Below are 19,758 nucleotides of genomic sequence, written 5' to 3' on the forward strand. Positions count from 1 at the left end.
AATGTTTAATAGGAGATTAAATCACTCCTATTTTCTTCAAGTAATTCTTCTTACATAGTGCCTAATATGTGCATAAATATTTGTTGATATCAAATACATGCTTAGTAACAGACAAATCAATATACTGAAATTTTAATATTTCAAGCTAGACTTGCTGTCATTTCTTTTAGGTACAAAAGATTTACTTAAGAGAGTTTTAAAAACTTGTTTCGGTCTGTTTTAAGGCCACAGAAAGTGAGGCTGGTGATATGGACCTGAGTGGATTGCCAGAAACAGCAGTGGATTCTGAGGACGATGATGATGAAGAAGACATTGAAAGGGCATCTGATCCTCTGATGAGCAGGGACATCGTGAGAGATTGCCTAGAGAAGGATCCAATTGACAGGACAGACGATGACATTGGTAAGTTTGGAGTAGAAAATGAATCTAAGAGCAATTGAAAATATTTATGGCAAAATGGTCTGATAAAATAGACCCCAAGAGTAGTATGTTTTAAAAAGTCATTAATTTATAAATTTCCCTTGCATAGGCAGTAGCATTTGTTGAAAAAAATTTTAAAGAATCAATTTTATTCAATCATTGTGTTCTGGAGTCTACAAATGATAAAACTTCCTTAAAAAAAAAAGTAGTCTTCCAAACAGTGTTGTTTCTATTATTTTTCTTGTGAGCACTATTCCTATAAAGTATATGCTTTCCATATGTAAATACCAATCAATGATAATTGGTAAAATCACCATGTAAATGACTTGACTTCTACTCTGGCTCCATCTGAAGGTGGGACTGAGTGGAAGACTACGAAATGGAAAGTTAGCAGCAGATGAGCTGTGGGGGGATTAGACTTTAAATGTATCCTAAGGTTAGAAGTCTAAGTGGCTTTGTATCTGTTTTTCCCATCCTTGAAGTTCCCTTTACTCACTTTCCCATCCAAGTACGAGCTGACTGTGTAATAACGGTGTAGTGTTCAGGGGTGCCTTCTGCACTCTGGGCTCTTCCTTAGAATGCTAGGAGTCGGAGCTTCTGTTGAGCGTCTTCTGTCCACCATAGGTCTGGAATCTGTAAGCACCCTTGCCTGGCCCAGATAATCTGTCCTCCCACTCTCCCAACTCTCTTTGGCCAATATATATTTGCAGACAAATTCATGAACTTGGCTTTATTGGAATTAGATATAGGACAATAAGGGCATAGTTATGTGTGGCTACTTGCATGTGTTGTGAGGGAAGCAAACATTATGAAGAAAATCTTTTACCACTTACACTATATACATATGCTAGAAATTTAAGGATGAAAAATGAACAACGTGTATTAGGTATTTAAAATATAAATTAAAATTTATAGGAATTGGTAAGTATAGATAAACATCACATGTTGGTAACCATTCAGCTAATGTGATCGAGCACCTTCTATGTACTGAACATTTTTTTAAGTCCTGGCAACTCAGAAGGGAAGAAGGCAAGAAAAGATCCTTGCTTTCCTTCAGTCTGAAAAATAAAGTGGGGATTAGGGAGTGATGAGGTTGGTGAATGAACTGAATGGAGCCTATTTTAAGAAGAAATGGCTTGTAATGTCCTTTTAAAGGGCTCAGACATGAAAGAAGTGAAAAAGGGAGGCCTCCTGTGCCTGTGGCCCCCAGTAAAGAAATGTGTTCTGCGTTAACCCTTTCTGGATAATTTCTGCTGGAGTAAGGGGCTTAAGGCCTTCACAGATATTCATCCCTGACTCTAGCCCATTTCCTTCTCTACACCTGCACTCCCATTCCAAAGGTGCCGGCAGTTTGTAAGTCTCTTGAGGGTTTTGTAGCATAAATTAGAGTGGTTCTGTTTTACCCACTGAAAACATTGGGTTTCACTTTCTGGTGTCTGATAACACATACACATTCATTTGATTTGCAGTGTCCAAAGTTGTATTACACTGTCCTATTCTCTTTGTCCTTGTCGACTTCTTTTAAAAAATGTCTTTACAGAGAAAGTGAAATTGAAGTGTATTCAGTTTGCAGTCTTATTCCAGATTCCTTGCTCATAGGTTGTTTTTCAAAAAATAAGATTGAACATTGCTTATGAACAGTTTGATGTGGAAATTATTCTTTTTTAAGTTAATGTATCTTCCTTTTTTAATATATTTGGAATATTGAATATATTTTAGTATAGTTATAGAGGAAAATAATTATTAAAATATGTGTGGCATGGCATTCCTGGAAACTTAAGATTTACACTTCATATCTGAGAAGCTATCTTTTCCAGAATTTCTGGAAAGCAAATGCTATGCTGATTCCTTCAAAAAAAAAATACAAAGTTTTCTCTCTTTTTTAAATGTGCTTGCTGATATAATCTCCAGTGAATAACATTTACTTGAATACCAATTCACTTGCAAGCAGAGATGATTCTGATGCTTGCTCTTATCAAATATATTTTTATTTAAAATAATAAACCATTATTATTATTAAAGATAAAGCCCAATGAGTGTTGTTTGGTTTACAAGAGATCTTGGAAGATCTTGTATTCTGTCTCCTCAGGACAAAACCACATGTGAACACTCTTTAGCTTTTTTGCTGTTACTCTTATTAAATCTAACTGATCCATCAGTATTTAGTTACAACAGATACCTTTCATAAAAACTACAAACTTTTAAATGATGCTCTCTGGATGCCTCTATTCCTAACCATCTTCTTCTATCTCCATGAAAAAGAAGGAATGGCATGGAGGGGGTGGGGGAAGAATCTAAGTTGAATCAAATGAAATTGCTAATATTTGATCATATTTTAAAAATTGCAAGAATTAAAAAATTTGCCTTTGGGTTCCCATAGATTCTTGGGTGTGTGTACCTTTGTTTCCATACTTTGAAGGAAAGGACTTGATTCATTTTTGCTCTCCAGTTTATAACTCTGTAGGTACTCAGTTATTGAATGGTTGTGAATTTAATTTCTTTTTGAGGACTTGACTTTACACCTTAAAGTAGAGAGAGACCTACTTTTCAAAGATTCCTTCCAAAGAGTTCTTTTTTTCTCCCCTTCAATATACCACCAAAAAAAAAAAAATCCATAGATTTTTTTCAAAAATATCTTAATAGTAACCATTTTGTATACAAAATGAAACCAAAGCAAATAAGTTAATTTCTTTTTTTTTTTTATTTTTATTTTTGAGACAGAGAGAGACAGCATGAGCAGGGGAGGGGCAGAGAGAAAGGGAGACACAGAATCTGAAACAGGCTCCAGGCTCTGAGTTGCCAGCACAGAATCGGATGCAGGGCTCGAACCCACGAACCGCAAGATCATGACCTGAGCCAAAGTCGGACACTTAACCGACTGAGCCACCCAGGTGCCCCAAGATAAGTTAATTTCTATATTGATCTAGCTTGTGGGGTCTGTAAGCTGGTTTTCTGGCTTTTCTTTGTGTCACATTGACCAGAAAAAAAGTTTTTAAAAATGTCTTTTTTGGGGGGCACCTGGGTGACTCGGTTGGTTGAGCATCTGACTCTTGATTTTGGCTCAGGTCATGATCTGAGAGTTTGTGGGTCAAAGCCTGTGCTGTCAGTGTGGAGTCCGCTCAGGATTCTCTCTCTGCCCCTCCACCACCCCTCAAAATAAATAAACTTTAGGGGGAAAAATATCTTTTTTCATAAACAAATATTCCTTTCCTAACAAAACTATAAGAATATTAGTATTATTCTACTAGATACTTACAAGCAACATAGAAGAAAGTAGTCCTGCTTCTCCAGTCCATGGCTTCTTCTTTCCATGTCCTAGGAACTTTTTACTCATTCCAGGCCCTGAACTCGTGGCTAACCCTAATTCCTTGAATTCTGTATGATCCCTGTGGCATTACCAGAGTTTATGTTGAGCCCCTATACCCAAATGCTTCTGTTTTATACTTATTATTTGAAGATTAGTGATAGACATTCTTTACTGATTTAATTGCTCTAATTCTCCAGTGTTATAAGTAGAATTTACAAAATCAGCAATACTATTTATTATTGAATCTCTGAGAGACTTAACTCTTAGATATCATCAGATTAAGCATTTATTTATTTTTAGTTTTTCAGCGGAGCCTTAGAGAATTATGTATATGGCTGTCATCAGATCTTTTCTGTCTTCTTTATTATTTATCCATATTATATGTGATACACAGATATTTTGTATCCTGTCGTATTTTTTTTAAATCTTAGTCATTACTCATATATCACAACTTGATTACATGACCCATTAATGGAGCAAGAAACTTCCAAAAAGCAAGAACAATGTCCATGCAAGGCACTTCATGTCATTATAGCAAGTATTAGTGAATATATTTTATACTTAATATACTTCATATTATTCAGTCATATATGTGGTTGTAATTTGACATACTATTATGTTATATCATATTATGTTGAATTTCAAACATTTCTGACAACTTCTGGCCTCATATTTTTCTTAAGACCATGAATCTTCACTTGTCCAAGGAAATCTAATATTATTAGGGGAGGGAGGAAAGCAAAATGTGTGTTCTATAGGTAATATTTTATTACCTTATGGTAAGGGCTAGGGCAGTAAGAGCCAAATAAAACAGAGGCTTGTAATGGCAGAATTAACAGTGATACATTGGTCAGAGGACCACAGCTTATTCATTTGTTTTTTTTGCTTCAGATCAAAGGGTCATTTGTAAAATAATGATTGTTACCTCTCATATATAATAGATAATTGCAGTGGTATTAAAAATTGGTTCATTGCTGTCCCAAGGAATAAATATATTTTATTTATGATACAACCAATACAAACACCCACTCCTTCCAGAAATCAAAGTTTCGCTAAACAAAACTTATTCTATAAGTGATGTGCTTTGAGTCTCTTCTTCTTCTTTTTTTTTTTTTTTTAAATGGCTGGTTTTAAAAAAAAAAAAAAAAAAAAATGCTGGTTGCAACAGTATATTGATTTCCTGGCACATCAGTCTGGGTCAGGTTGAAGAACAGTGTCTTCTTGGACCAAGTCCCTGGGTACCACCTATCAGTGTTTTTCTCCTCATTCCAAAGCCACCCTGTGTTATGAAAAGTCTTTTACAGGGGAATGACATAGGGTCTAAACAGAAGAGACATTACCCAGCCAGAGCCGAGAAAAACACTTCGTCTGACCTTCTAGAAATGTAATGTTTTCACAGAATATATCATTCTATTCTGTGTTGTTTTGGCAGTTAACAAACTACTGTATCTCCAATAACATAAATGTGTCACTAAATCCTAACAGAATGTACATAGGGACAGTTTCATCACATGAGGACAAGAAAAATATAGCAGAATTTTTATTTAGCCAGAAGTTTGAATGATATGAATATAACAATGACCGTAATAGCAGTTCTTATTTACTGAGTATTTACTCTGTACTAAGGACTTTATTATCTCTATCTCATTTGTCACAACTGTCCAACAATGGGTAGCTATTATATCTTCTTTCATAAATGAGAGAAACATGCCTTAAGGAAATTAATCAGCTTTCCCAAAGTAATATAACTAATAAGTATTCAAATGATGTGTGACATACACCTTGTGCTCTTTTCTCATTACCTATAACGTCCAGCAGGAGCTTTGGAGCCAGACGGTCCTGAATCATCATTGCCAGCTCCTAATTATATGGCTTCGAGCCTGTTTTCTCCCTGTGAAATGAGAGAGAAAACATGCACCTCACAGAGCCATAGTGAGGAGTAAGGAAAGAACTTAGTAATTAGTAAAGCTACCTTATAATAGAAAAAATTAAAAATAGAGACCACAGGACTAGAAAAGACTATGAAGTCATCCATCTTGTCAACAGCGACAGCTCTATCAAAGTTTAAGCTGATTCTCCACAGCATCACCAACAGGAAGACTGATCAAAGTTTCCTATTTTTTGGCCAATCTGCGGGATAAAAAAATAACATATCACTTTTCATTTGTATTTATGATACAGTGTTTTAAATCATATTTATTTAAATTCAAGTTAGTTAACACACTGTGTGGTGTTGGTTACAGGAGTAGAACCCAGTGATTCATCACTTACATACAACACCCAGTGCTCATCCCCACAGTTGCCCTCCTTAATGCCTATCATCCATTTAGCCCATCCCCCACCGCCACCACAACCCCCAGCAACCCTCACTTTGTTCTCTGTATTTGAGAGCGTCTTACGGTTCTCATCCTTCTCCATTTTTATTTCTCCTTCCCTTACCCTCTGTTCCTATGTTTTATTTCTTAAGTTCCAAATATTAGTGAAATCTATGATATTCGTCTTTCTCTGACTCATTTTACTTAGCATAATAAAATTTTTAATTGATTCAGTTTTATAAATTTGTCTTAATCCATAGAAAATAATCTCTTAGTGTCTAAATCCTGAAATATCTTTAGATTGAAAGTGGTTATTTCGGCTGTTTTGGGCATCCACTTGCCCAAAAGGCACTAGGATAGNTTTAATTAGCCTTAATAAGATCACAGCTGATTTTTCAATAGAAATTTTCCATTTGAAGTTTGTTAATTTCTTCATTCCCATTAAAATTTGAATTTCAATGTGTACATTATTCCTAAATCAGTAAGTAAATGTCACCATTTCCACAGTGAAAGTTCTTCATTTACTTACAAGAAATTCAACTTTTGTATTAACAATATTTGAAGTAATTATCTTTTCCAGTGGGCAGTTTTGTAGTAGGACATTTAAAAAGAAAGAACCCTAGAGCATTCCTTTTGAATGCTTGCTTTTAAAAAAAGTTATCGTGGAGCACATGGGTGGCGCAGTTGTTTAAGGATCTGATTCTTGGTTTTGACTCAGGTCATGATCTCATGGTTTGTGAGCTTGAGCTTCACATCAGGCTCTGTGCTGACAGTGTGGAGCCTGCTTGGGATTCTCTTCTCTTCTCTTCTCTTCTCTTCTCTTCTCTTCTCTTCTCTTCTCTTCTCTTCTCTTCTCTTCTCTTCTCTCTCTCTCAAATAAATAAACTAGTTAAATAATTGCTGATTAATATTTGCAATATCTTTTGCCTTTTAGAACAACTCTTAGAATTTATGCACCAATTGCCTGCTTTTGCCAATATGACTATGTCAGTCAGACGAGAACTCTGTGCTGTTATGGTGTTTGCAGTCGTGGAAAGAGCTGGGACCATAGTGCTAAATGATGGTGAAGAGGTTAGTGAACCTTTCTATCACTTACAAAGTTTCTGTTTGAGGGTCTTTCAGTACAGCAGGTGAACAAAAAACCAGTTCTTAGTTTTTCCTCTTAAGAAACAATAAGCAACAATTAGTTTGAATAACTCCAAGAATTATGATACACTCGTTATGTCAAAATGTTCCAAATCTAGTATTTTTATTTTTTATAGTATTTCATATGATACTGATAGAAATACGTTGATGTATTAACTTTTCAGATTTTTAGAACTTTAAATGTTCATAATATGCCTTTTGTCAGAACAAAATGATATTCTTATTAAAGGCAGTGGTGATCATTTTTATATTGCTTACATATGTTTGGGGAACAGAAGAATTCTTTTTCCTTGTGTCGTTTTAGAGAAGAATGTCCTAATTCAAAGAGTGGAATGACATGCACTCTGCTGGGCATGCGGAAATATGTAGGTCCATGGCTGTGCTTTGCTTTATTCCTTGTTCTTTGAATTTAGTAAACAGTTAACTTCACTTGAGTTATTCCATCCTTAAAATGAAAAATCTGCTAAATCATTTGTAGAGACCATTCTAGCATTTACAGCTGCATGACCATGATTTTCTGCTTTGTCTTCATTTTTTTGAATTAGCTGGATTCCTGGTCAGTGATTCTGAATGGTTCTGTGGAAGTAACTTATCCAGATGGAAAAGCTGAAATATTATGTATGGGAAATAGTTTTGGTGTCTCTCCTACCATGGACAAAGAATACATGAAAGGAGTAATGAGAACAAAAGTGGATGACTGCCAGGTATAAAATATCATTAAAAATGTGTATTTTATGCTTAACACATATATACAGTTGGGGTAAGATATCTCTGCCTGTATAAATAGGTCATCTTTTAGAGTTATAAGTAAGATTTTAAAGTAGAATGTTATCACACTCTAGAAAATTAAAAATAAATCTTCCTTAAAGTTGTTTGGACTTGGGCCTAGCTGTCTTGGTCAGTAGTATCAAGAGTATAGACTCTTGATCTAAGGATCATAAGTTCAGGCCTCATGTTTGGTAGAAAGCATACTTAAAAAAAAATAATAAAGTTGTTTGGACTCCACATAACTAAGTGTTCTATAAATGTGTTCTTTTAAAAAAAAGTGTTCTGTAAATAATGGCATTTTAAAATTTCCATTAATAATTTGATAATCTGCTTATCAGAAAATACATAAAACACCCATTATGAGAAGAAATTATAAGAAGATTAGTAAAGATGATGTGATATAGTTATGCAGTGTTTTTATTTAAATACATACAAGATAAGGAATTGATTTAAAAGTCATGAAAGTCAGCAGCGCCTGGGTAGCTCAGTCAGTTAAGCATCTGACTTCAGCTCAAATCATGATCTTGTGACTCTTGAGTTCGTGTCCCGCATTGGGCCCTGTGCTGACAACTCAGAACTTGGAGACTGCTTCGGATTCTGTCTCCCTCTCTCTCTGCCCCTCCCTCCCTCACACCCTGTCCCCCTCTCTCTCTCAAAAATAAATAAACATTAAAATATTAAAAAAAAATTAAAGTCATGAAAATCATAGTATGAATCAGAAGAAGGACTTGCTAGTAAAAAAGTAATTACTGATTAAAAGAAAATACTTGATAGCAAAAGAAAAATGTTAGTGTTGATAATTGTGTTAATAATCATTATTTAAAAGCATTTATGTGTGCCTGGGTGGCTCATTCGGTTGGGTATTCAGCTTCAGCTCAGGGCATGATCTCGTGGTTTGTGGCCTGCGTTGGGCTCTCTGCTGATAGTTTGGAGCCTGGAACCTCCTTCAGATTCTGTGACTCCCTCTGTCTCTGCGCCTCTCCCATTTGCTCTTTGTCTCTGTCTCTCAAAATGAAATAAAGACATAACAAAAATTTTTTAGTAAATAAACGTTAAAAATAAATAAAAGCATTAAATAAAAGACTAGAGAAAATATGGAGACTTTAATGTGAAACTTAATTATATTGTGTATAACTGAAAACCTCTGTATTACTGAGAAATAAATTTAAGATACTTGTGTTATCAAGCATATAAAATTTATGTCATCTCTTCTGAAAAAAGTCTTTGAAGAATAAAATGTTTTAGTATAAATAAACCTAAAGATTTGACTCAGACTAATTAATGTTAAGTGCTCACTGTAGTAGTCTGTAGTCTGAAATACATCTGAATATATTTTGTTTAAAAGAACATCATTGAATTTTTATAGTGTCTGATAAATATAAAATAATACTCATTTAAATTTTCATTTTAAGCATTTTACTTAGTAAAAGAGAAAATGACCACGACTATAAAATATTATCTTTTTTTTAATGTTTATTTATTTTTGAGAGAGAGAGAGAGAGAGTGAGCAGAGGTGGGGCAGAGAGAGGAGAGAGAGGGAGACACAGAATCCGAAGGAGGCTCCAGGCTCCGAGCTGTCAGCACAGAGCCCGATGCAGGGGTTGAACTTATGAGTCAGGAGATCATGACCTGAGCTGAGGTCGGATGCTTAACTGACTAAGCCACCTAGGCATCCCTAAAATAAAATAAAATTATTTTACCTAGAGAGTCAAAAATAATGTTGCCAAATAATTCCTTCAGTAAGCACTGTAGAGAAAAAAATAAATAGCTATGAATTCATTGTTTTGAATAGTAATGGCAGAAGAACATTCTAAATATAGTCAACTCTCAGTTATTTGGCATAATAGAAGAAAACAAAATGGTAGTTTAATCTTGAAGTCTTTATTTGGCCTGGAAATGTGTTTGTAAAGGATATTCTAGGTGGGTTTTCAGTTCTGGAACTGTACTCCGAAATATAATAAAGCCAAACGTAGTCCAAAACAAACTAGGAATTTGTTAAAGGTCTCCCTATCCTATTATCTCTTATCAGTTCCTCCCTGGAACATATTGCATTACTAGAGCATTTTAGTAGGAATCTCTGCCCTTAAAGGCCAAGTTAAAAAGTTACTTTATTTCTGAGAATTCATTGATTACATTAGTACCTCTTAATTGGCCAGCCCTTTTTATTAGAAATTTGTAATCATGGAACTGAAATGATATTAGAGGCATAGAAATGTTTCAGAATAATTGATAAAAATGCTATATGACTGAATATTACAGAGTGCTTAAGTAATATCAAATGTACCAGGTAACATTAAATATTTATTTGGGAATTATGAGAAAGGAAGAGGAGGAAGATGTCAGGGAAGAGAGTCTCCTCTCCCGGATGAGGAATTGGTGGGAAATCCAGAGTGATAGTCAACAAGGTAGACCCAAAGGAAAGTTCTGATTGAGATACCTAGACTCCTATAACTCTTGATATGAGGTTCCCAGATATACAAAGAAGGTCAAGGGTGAGGTATCTGCCAGAGAAAAGTCTCTACTCTCTACTGCATTCCAGTCTAAGCCACTGTAAAAGGAAGATGTTAAATAGGGGGTTTCACGAATCCCTCTTGCACCTGCACTGACTCATCTGCTCAGGCCTGACATTCGTTCCCTCAGTAGGAGAACAAGATTGGAGAATGAATTTAGACTTAATGTAACGCTTGTGTTGGTGTAGTATTTTAGTGTATTCCTGTTAAAATGTCATTATCTATCAGTAAGCACAAATGTCAGATCATCCTCTTGTTGGGGGAAGTAAAGGAAACAATGAGAATCATATTTTCATTCATCCATAAAATGGCCTCCATAAGTTTATATCATTCTACCGAGCACCTTGTAGGCATTTAACAGTTATTAAATGAAATAAATAAAAATGCTGTTCTCTTTATCAAGAAGAAGCAACTTCGCCTAGGACCGACCGTAATTTTCTTATAGTCCAGTGTGTTCCAAAAGTAAACATTGAGTAATATGAAGGTTGAGCTCGTGGTAAGCCTAATCCTTGATGAGTGGATTAAATTTAACATTTATTTCTGTTTGTTTGGATCCCACGATATGCTCAAAGTTGTATTTTGCTCTGGATCCCTCCTTTGTGTGCTCCTCTTTCAGTTCTCTCCTTTCATTGTGTTCATTCCTGTGTTCACTCTGAAAGACAAAGGCAGGGCTGGTTATAGACACCCGATGGTACCAAGCAATTGGTTATGGTTCTCTGTTTCCCGTATGTGCCCTTTCTTTTCTTCTTCCCACTTCTATCCCTCTTTTCATGTTCTTCTTTCCCACTCTCCTTTTCCTTCTCCCTTTTTTCTTCTCCACTGCCTGTGTCTTAGGCCTGCCAGTAACACATCAGACATTGCTTAGCCTTGCCCTACACCCTTCAATGGGGAACGGACACTGGGGTACCTGTGTGAACAATTACGTATGAATTTCCCTTACAGACCACAAAGTGCCAGTTTAAATAGCTCTAACTTCTTAAGGTAAATCTTTTAGACTCCCCTTTTCCAGAGACCATGGGAGCTAACGACACTGAATTTAAGTAGTTTCAGAGAAAGCAGTTACATGGATAAATTGACAGTTGACAGTACTGTGTTATGGTTGACATTTAATTTTACTTCATCCTTTTATAGTCTGTTATAATTTTTCTACTAAATATCAGTTGTGATGTCATGTGCCCCAAAACCAGTCCTGTAATGTGAGCTGCCTTTGTTTGGCCTTTTATAAACCAAATCTTGTTTGAATTTTTATTTTATATCAGAATGCCAAGGTCTGCATTACTTTCATATGCTTACAGCTATTTGAAAGTATAAAACCTCACCAAAACAATCATGTACATACTTCACAGTTTTTCAACTGGCTTCATCATACCAATTAAAATTATATTTTATGTATGAATTTATTATATCTATAAAGTCTTAAAGCAAAAATAAATCTGCTAATAAAAATACAGATAAATGTATTTATTCTTTCTTTCTTTTTAGATATGTATGGCCATATTAGAAATTTAGTAGGGTTTTATTTTCTTTTTGGCTAGTACTTCAGTTTGGTACAGAAGTAACAAAAATGTCTCTCAAAGAGGCTCCTAGATGGCTCAGGGGGGTAAGCATTGGTTGGACTTTGGCTCAGGTCATGACATCACGGCCTGTGGGTTCAAGCCCCCCATGAGGCTCTGTGCTGGCAAATCAGTGCCTGGAGCCTGCTTCTGACCTGTGTCTCCCTCTCTCACTGCCCCTCCTCTGCTCGTACTCTGTCTCTCTCTCTCTCAAAACAAACAACAATGAAAAAAAACAAAAAAACATTTAAAAAGTCTCTCTAGGCTTTAAGAGTTTCAAAATCAAACGTATTCTAATTTCCTTAAATCCTTAGTCAAGATTAATTTTATAGTACATTACTCTTCTAAAACAGTTTCTTTCCGTTTTTAAATATTTATTATTTATTTTTGAGAGCAAGACAGAGCGCCAAAGGGGGAGGAGCAGAGAGAGGGAAACACAGAATCTGAAGCAAGCTCCTGGCTCCATGCTGTCAGCACAGAGCTTGACGTGGGGCTTGAACCCATGAACTGTGTGATCATGACCTGAGCCCAAGTTGGACAGTTAACTGACTGAGCCACTCAGGCACCCCTGAAAGCATTTTCTTTTCTCCTTTTTACTTATGAAATGTATTTCTTTTATAGGAGAGAAATGAGAAAATGATATAATTGTGTTCTCTAAAACAGAATGTAAGAAAGATCACCTAAAATTATTTGGAGACAGAACAATTTTGGTGCCCTGTAAAAAGAAAAATAATAAAATAAAATATTTTTGAGACAAGGGACTAAGGACAACATATTTCAAAACATGTATACACCTGTGGTCAGAAATGGGTTGTGTTTTTAAATTTAAAAACTTAAGCTATTTGTACTTATAAAAGCCCATGTCTTTTGAGTTTTAACTTTCTGATTCCAATAGAAAATTAATGAGATTTTATCAACCAGCTCTGGAAGAAACAGTATTGTAATAAACTATTTCTCAAATGTGAATCACTGCTATTTCTTTTGAAGAACTTTACTGATTGTACAGAAAGTATGGAAAATATATTAAAAAAATATTAAATGAAAGTCACTTGTAATTTGCATTATTCAGAAATAATAATTATTAACACATTGCTCAACTTAATTCCAAGATTTTGATGTGCATGAATGTAATTATGTAAGCATGTAATTATGAGACATTGGGCAAATCAGCACACTTTTGGTACAGCTCTTTCTTCATTTGTACACTGGTGACAATAGGGGGACTTTATGGGATCATCGGGAAGGTGAATGGAAAATTCCTATAAGGCTACCACAAAATGATGATGATGGTGTCATATTCATGATAATTATTATTACAACATCTGGTTTTCCATCTTGTTAAAGAAATATACTATCACAAACATTAAGTCAAAACTATAAATACTCTCATGTCTCCTAATTTCTGGTTAATTTGTGTAATAAGTGTTTTAATTCATTCTTCACTTTCTCTTTAAATTACTAAGAAATGTAATTTAGTGGTTTGCCCTAAGCCCTGATATTTTTTATATTTGGAGTCACAGAGGAGTAATGGCTTGCTGTGCATATTATTCTTATTTTTTTGTTTAAGACCAAGGATTGCCCTTTAATACTAGTTACAAGGAATATGATTTGAGTTTCACAAGTAGGTGGCTTGTTTTGTGGAACTTTTTTGAACAACTTTCTAAGCTGATTTCTTCTTATCAATATAATTAGCAAATGTATAATATATATTCCATGGGTATCTTTGAATTTTGATCTTTTTTTCATCTTTATTTTAAAATTGTTGCTTTTTAAATCTTTTCTAACTGGTAAACCTACTAAATGGTAATTATGTTTTTATATTTATCCTCCTAAGATCCCACTGTCAAAGAAGAGGTATGAAAAAGAACTCTGAATTTTACCTTCTGATTTTTAAAATGGTTAGGATTTTTGATATAAACTGCATATAAATATGCTAAAAATGAAACTTGATTTGACCAAGGAAAAAGTACATTAAAAAGTAGAGAAATCTGATTAAGGTTCATTACTGCATTCATTTAGAGAGTATGGGAAAGACATGGAAAAATGTCAGTGTTAAATAATTAAAACACTGAATTATTAGTACTGCTAGATCTCTTGGAAGCACTTTATCATTAACATGTGACTTACATTTTGTTCCAGTTTGTCTGCATAGCCCAGCAAGATTACTGCCGTATTCTCAACCAAGTAGAAAAGAACATGCAAAAAGTTGAGGAGGAAGGAGAAATTGTTATGGTAAAGGAACACCGAGAACTTGATAGAACCGGAACAAGAAAGGGACACATCGTCATCAAGGTAAGACAAACTTGCCTCCATCTTGTAGGAAGGATTTTTTTGGGGAGTGTCAGTTAGTTATGAGAACTTAAGATCCTTCTCCCCATTTTTACATATAATTCCTCTGAAAAGTTCCTAGCTGTTAAAAAGCTCTTTATACTTCTTGATGAACAGCAGTTTAATAAATTATTATATATATTACTACCCAGTTCATCTTAGTTGAAAATTTGGAATTATTATGTCATAGAGATGTTACTTATGCGAGAAAGTGATTAAACCTTTTGTTACAGGGCACCTCAGAAAGATTAACGATGCATTTGGTGGAAGAGCATTCGGTAGTGGATCCAACATTCATAGAAGACTTCCTGTTGACCTACAGGACTTTTCTTTCTAGCCCAATGGAAGTGGGCAAAAAGTTATTGGAGTGGTTTAATGACCCGAGCCTCAGGGATAAGGTTGGAAAATGTATTCTCATTTGGCTTTTAAATGTGAAATATTCAGATATAAATTTAAAGATACTTTAGTATATATACATATTTGTCATACCAATTATGTTCCAATTAGTTTTTAATGTTTATTTTGAGAGAGATTGAGAGAGTATGTGTGAGGGAGGGGGGGCAGAAAGAGAATAAGAGAGAGAGAATGAGAGAGAGAATCCCAACCAGGCTCCACGCTCAGCTCAGTGCCCGATGTGGGGCTTGACCTCACGCTTGCGAGATCATAACCTGAGTGAATATCAGAAGTCAGATACTTAACTGACTGAGCCACCCAGGCACCCCTCAGATTATTTTAATGGAAAAAGAGAATGCACTTTTTAAGCAAAAAAAAAAAAAAAAAAAAAAGTGATACAGCCGAGCTCCATCAGAATCAGCATTCTCTTTGGGGCAAACGATCAGTGTATTCCAGACGAAAGTTGCAATTTTTAAATTAGCACCAGGGCAGCATCTTATTGTAAGTGTAGCTGGTCAGTAGACGCAGTAATGTAATTCTAAACAGGTTTCTTTAGCAGCTCTGGAGCTCTCTGTCAAGGGCAGATTGGATGATAAACTACACACTCTTATGAGTTGTAAGAGTTAACCATAACCTCTACTCATTTCTCCTTTCCGTGTGACGATCTGATTTACATAAGGCAGACATGGGAAGGCAGGTAGGAAAGTCCAGAACAGGAGACCAACAGTGAAAAGCCCCCAGGCTCTACTGCTGGCCCTGCCCCTAACTAGCTCTGTGGTCTTTGAGAAATCATTTGGACCGCAGTGCTTTTCATTTCATATTCTGAGAGTCACAAGCCCAGGCTTATTTAGCCAGGCTCTCCAGCCATCAAAACCTGGTTTAAGTATTGTCTTTGCCATGTACCTTAGGTGTCATCTGACCCTCCTGACGGTCACTGATTTACTTGTAAAATGAATAATCAACATCTTTTGGGGGTTATTGTGAACATGAATAATTGAAGTGAAGTTCTTTATGTAGTACCTGGCTCAGTGCACTTAATACATCTTAATACATCATACATTTTAAAGATTGTTCGTTGGTGGTGGTAGTTCGTAGTATTCAACTTATGATTTATGAATCTCAGTTTTCTCTTTTTCTTTTAATGTTTATTTTTGAGAGAGCAAGTGAGCAAGCAGGGGAGAGGCAGAGAGAGAGGCAGACAGGATCTGAGGCGGTCTTTGCAGTGACAGCAGAGAGTCCAACGTGGGGCTCAAACTCATGAACCGTGAGATCATGACCTGAGCTGGAGTAGGATGCTTAACCGACTGAGCCACCTCAGTGCCCCTGAATCTCAGTTTTCTAACCGGTAATAGGCTACTAAGACTTTTAAGTTGGCCTCTCAGCTGTAGAATTTTAATTTTATGAAAAAGGTGTTAGATATAGTTTCAAGGGAGATGTGATCCAGTTTCCAAAATTTGAAAATTGGACAATAGCGATAGTAAATGACCAAAAAATAATATAAATATCAAGGCTTAACTCCTGAGTGTATATTAACTATAGTTAAAAATTAACTATACTGTCACCTTTGTTTCTCTATGGCTAGAATACTGTGGTTAATTTTCTCACTTTGATTAAAAGGTGAGATGGTTAAGATGTTTGAAAAAAAAAATCTGTGGAAAATTTATGTTATTGAAAATTTAGAAAATGAAAGTCTTAAATAAAACAAGTACTTTTATATTTAAAGTCACAGTTATACTCACTTCATTTAGTAGGATTTTGTTGAGAATTCACTTTATGCTAGGCTTTGTAATAAGTCTTAAGGATGTCCTGAGAACATAATGGATAAAGTTGTCCACATGGAGCTTATAGTCTAATGAATGTCACACCCCTCTTGCTGGGTATAGCATGAATATTCTGTAACTCTGTGTGTGTGTGTGTGTATGTATGTATGTGTGTGCATGTGTGGGTCTGTATAAAGGAGGTGTAGGGCTATGTGGAAACACGTGTGCAGTGTAAGAAAAGACTACTCATTTTTCCTGAAGAATTGTCGATGTTAAAAGCCTCCTGAATCTAAATGTTGGCAAGTAAGATGTAATTCCCAATTAAGTCCCAGCTAGCTCCTTACTTTTATAACTTGTTACCTTATAGATCTTTCTAGGATTAATACTATTCATTCCTTTTGTCTCTTCTGCCCTCTGCTGTTATTTTTTAGTTTCTGTCTTCTTTTGTCTTGTGTTACATTATTTTGGTGTTATTATAGCTTTGTTTTTATTGTGACCTGTTTCAAATATATTTTGAGAGTAAACAAGATAGAAGTTTATTATGTTTCACAGATTCAATATCATTCTTAGCAAAAAAAAGACAAAAGTATATATTCATAATCTTAAATACATTTTTTCAGAAGGTCATTATCTTACGAATAATCCTTGCTGTGAGAGCTTGTTGTTAGTTTATTTTCTTGTCCATTGTTATTAAGTAAATTTTTCGGTATCTTTTTTGAAATGACTTTAATTGCAGATTTTTAGCACTAAAAAGAAGAAAACCTGTTAAAAACAATTGATTTTTCAGGTTACACGGGTAGTATTATTATGGGTGAATAATCACTTCAATGACTTTGAAGGAGATCCTGCGATGACTCGATTTCTAGAAGAATTTGAAAATAACCTGGAAAGAGAGGTAATATTTTTCATGGAAAAAAGCCATCAATTTTAAGTTCATTTAACTCAGCCTATTTTTGAAACCACTCTTTCTGAACTTTTATAGAAAATGGGCGGACATCTAAGGCTGTTAAATATTGCATGTGCAGCTAAAGCAAAAAGAAGATTGATGACGTTAACAAAACCATCCCGAGAAGCTCCTTTGCCTTTTATCTTACTTGGTGGCTCAGAGAAGGGATTTGGAATCTTTGTTGACAGTGTAGATTCAGGTAGCAAAGCAACTGAAGCAGGCTTGAAACGAGGGGATCAGGTATGATATTTCTAAATCCAAACCCGAAGAGTCATTATTGGTGCCTTTTTTCTTCAATCAGTTGGGATACTGAAATGAATTTCATAATTTTATTTTTAGATATTAGAAGTAAATGGTCAAAACTTTGAAAATATTCAGCTGTCAAAAGCCATGGAAATTCTCAGAAATAACACACACTTATCAATCACTGTGAAAACCAATTTATTTGGTAAGTATATTTGCATACTTTGTTTTTCTCCTTTGGGTCTTAATCATGAAAGGAAATTTTTCATTAAGACATTTAGGTCTTAATCATGAAAAAAGTCATTTTTATAATAATATTTCAAATATAAGAATCAAAATATTTACAGTAAAATGCATAGATACAGATATTAATTGTGTAAGTATGTAAGTAGTTCTAAAAATCTAGCTTGAGGACCAAAAAAATGTTTTAAATAGCTATTATGTTTAAATACCTAAAGATCTAAAGATGTACTACTATATTTTAACTTAGTCTGAATGAACGTGATAGAGCAATATAACAAAGCAGATTCTTGGGGTCATGCATTCATTGAGGTAGTATTTTTCCATGGGATTACAGTTTTGATAGTTGAAGTATACACTTCTCACCTGTTCCCAAGTCCTCCAGTTTCCTTTGAATTGTTTGGATTTCTTATAATGGTTGTTTTGTGGTGTTTATTTCTATTTTAGTATTTAAAGAACTGCTAACAAGATTATCAGAAGAGAAAAGAAATGGTGCCCCTCACCTTCCTAAAATTGGAGATATCAAGAAGGCCAGCCGCTACTCCATTCCAGATCTCGCTGTAGATGTAGAACAGGTGATAGGACTTGAAAAAGTCAATAAAAAAAGTAAAGCTAACACTGTTGGAGGAAGAAACAAGCTAAAAAAGATACTAGATAAGACTCGGATCAGTATCTTGCCACAGAAACCATACAAGTAAGTGTATAAATTTTCTCTGCATTATTAAAATAATATTGTGTTAAAATGGTATGCAGAGGTAGTGATAAAATTAATGTGTGCCCATGTTCGCAGCTTTTATGGCTGAGTTATCTTAGAAGCAATAATAGTAATGATTTCAATCTTGTATGTTTGCCACTTACTTGCCCAACCCAAGCTTCATTAGAAATAGTTTAGCATGTCCTCACTTGAACCTTTTTTTTTTTTTTTTTTTAAATCTGGACTTAAAAAAAATAAGCACGTGTGTTTGCTCCTGTTTCACCCATGGTCGAGGTTGTTTTTGCTGCATTTCCTTGTTTCTGGATATCTGGTCTACCGTCACTATCTGCCCTTTGTCAGCCAAATCATTGCTTCTTTTGGTTGCTACTATTCATCCTTGCCATTCTCTCTGTTCCTCTCTGTTTTCATTTATTTAACTGTTTCTAGGATATCACCAACCAAGCACAGAACTCTTTTCCTTCCTCCTAGTGGGCTCTATAGTCAGAATGTCAGGTGTATTACTGAATCTCTTCTTGGCTGCTTATTTATTCCAGGAGCCCAGACTAGACAAGGTTGTAGGTGCCATGCTTTTTTAATCTTGTTTGTTTGCCAGTTTGCTTGGTTATTTCTTCATTTTAGCTCTTTCTTAGTCTAGAGATCTTTGGTAAAATTCAATTACCATTAGCCAAAGTTTTCTTTTTAATGTTAAATTACGTGGATGCACCAAATGCATTTGTTACATAATCCCCAAGCTACAATGATAGAGAAGTTGCAAAACATGTAGGATATTTTCTTTCTTTGATAATTGAATGGGTCCTCTAGAGGAACAGTAGATATTCAGAACTACATGAAACATTTCTTAAATTCCATTTCAGATAAAATTTTTATCCACAGATTAGAGAGATATGGTCCAAAATATAGTATTGATGGGAGAGTCAAACCTGTGTTGTCCCCACTGAATAGAATGAATATTATATCATTATAATGATATAATGACTTACAACCAAGTCCTAAGGATAAGCAATGAGTATGATGGCTTATTTATAGACTTGAGAGCATGTTTATATTGAGTAAGTTTCTAATAAATGATGGATTAGGCCTGTGAGCATTATAGAAAATAGAAATTGATTTTTAA

General features: G+C 34.9%; 1 protein-coding gene across 7 annotated transcripts in view; it reads left to right on the top strand.

Moving 5' to 3' along the window:
* The window catches only part of RAPGEF2 (Rap guanine nucleotide exchange factor 2), a 239,589-nt gene that overhangs the window by 197,670 nt on the left and 22,161 nt on the right, over window positions 1-19,758 (top strand). For all 7 annotated transcript variants that reach the window (XM_077761468.1, XM_077761465.1, XM_077761469.1 and 4 more), the window contains 9 exons: window positions 225-402; window positions 6,977-7,113; window positions 7,734-7,892; window positions 14,159-14,311; window positions 14,581-14,745; window positions 17,288-17,395; window positions 17,483-17,686; window positions 17,786-17,894; window positions 18,377-18,623. In XM_077761468.1, the coding sequence (XP_077617594.1) occupies window positions 225-402; window positions 6,977-7,113; window positions 7,734-7,892; window positions 14,159-14,311; window positions 14,581-14,745; window positions 17,288-17,395; window positions 17,483-17,686; window positions 17,786-17,894; window positions 18,377-18,623 (1,460 nt within the window). The remainder of the gene's footprint in view (window positions 1-224; window positions 403-6,976; window positions 7,114-7,733; window positions 7,893-14,158; window positions 14,312-14,580; window positions 14,746-17,287; window positions 17,396-17,482; window positions 17,687-17,785; window positions 17,895-18,376; window positions 18,624-19,758) is intronic.

Source organism: Crocuta crocuta, unplaced genomic scaffold (assembly GCF_008692635.1).
Source record: "Crocuta crocuta isolate KB4526 unplaced genomic scaffold, BGI_CrCroc_1.0 scaffold422, whole genome shotgun sequence".
Classification (NCBI taxonomy): domain Eukaryota; kingdom Metazoa; phylum Chordata; class Mammalia; order Carnivora; family Hyaenidae; genus Crocuta; species Crocuta crocuta.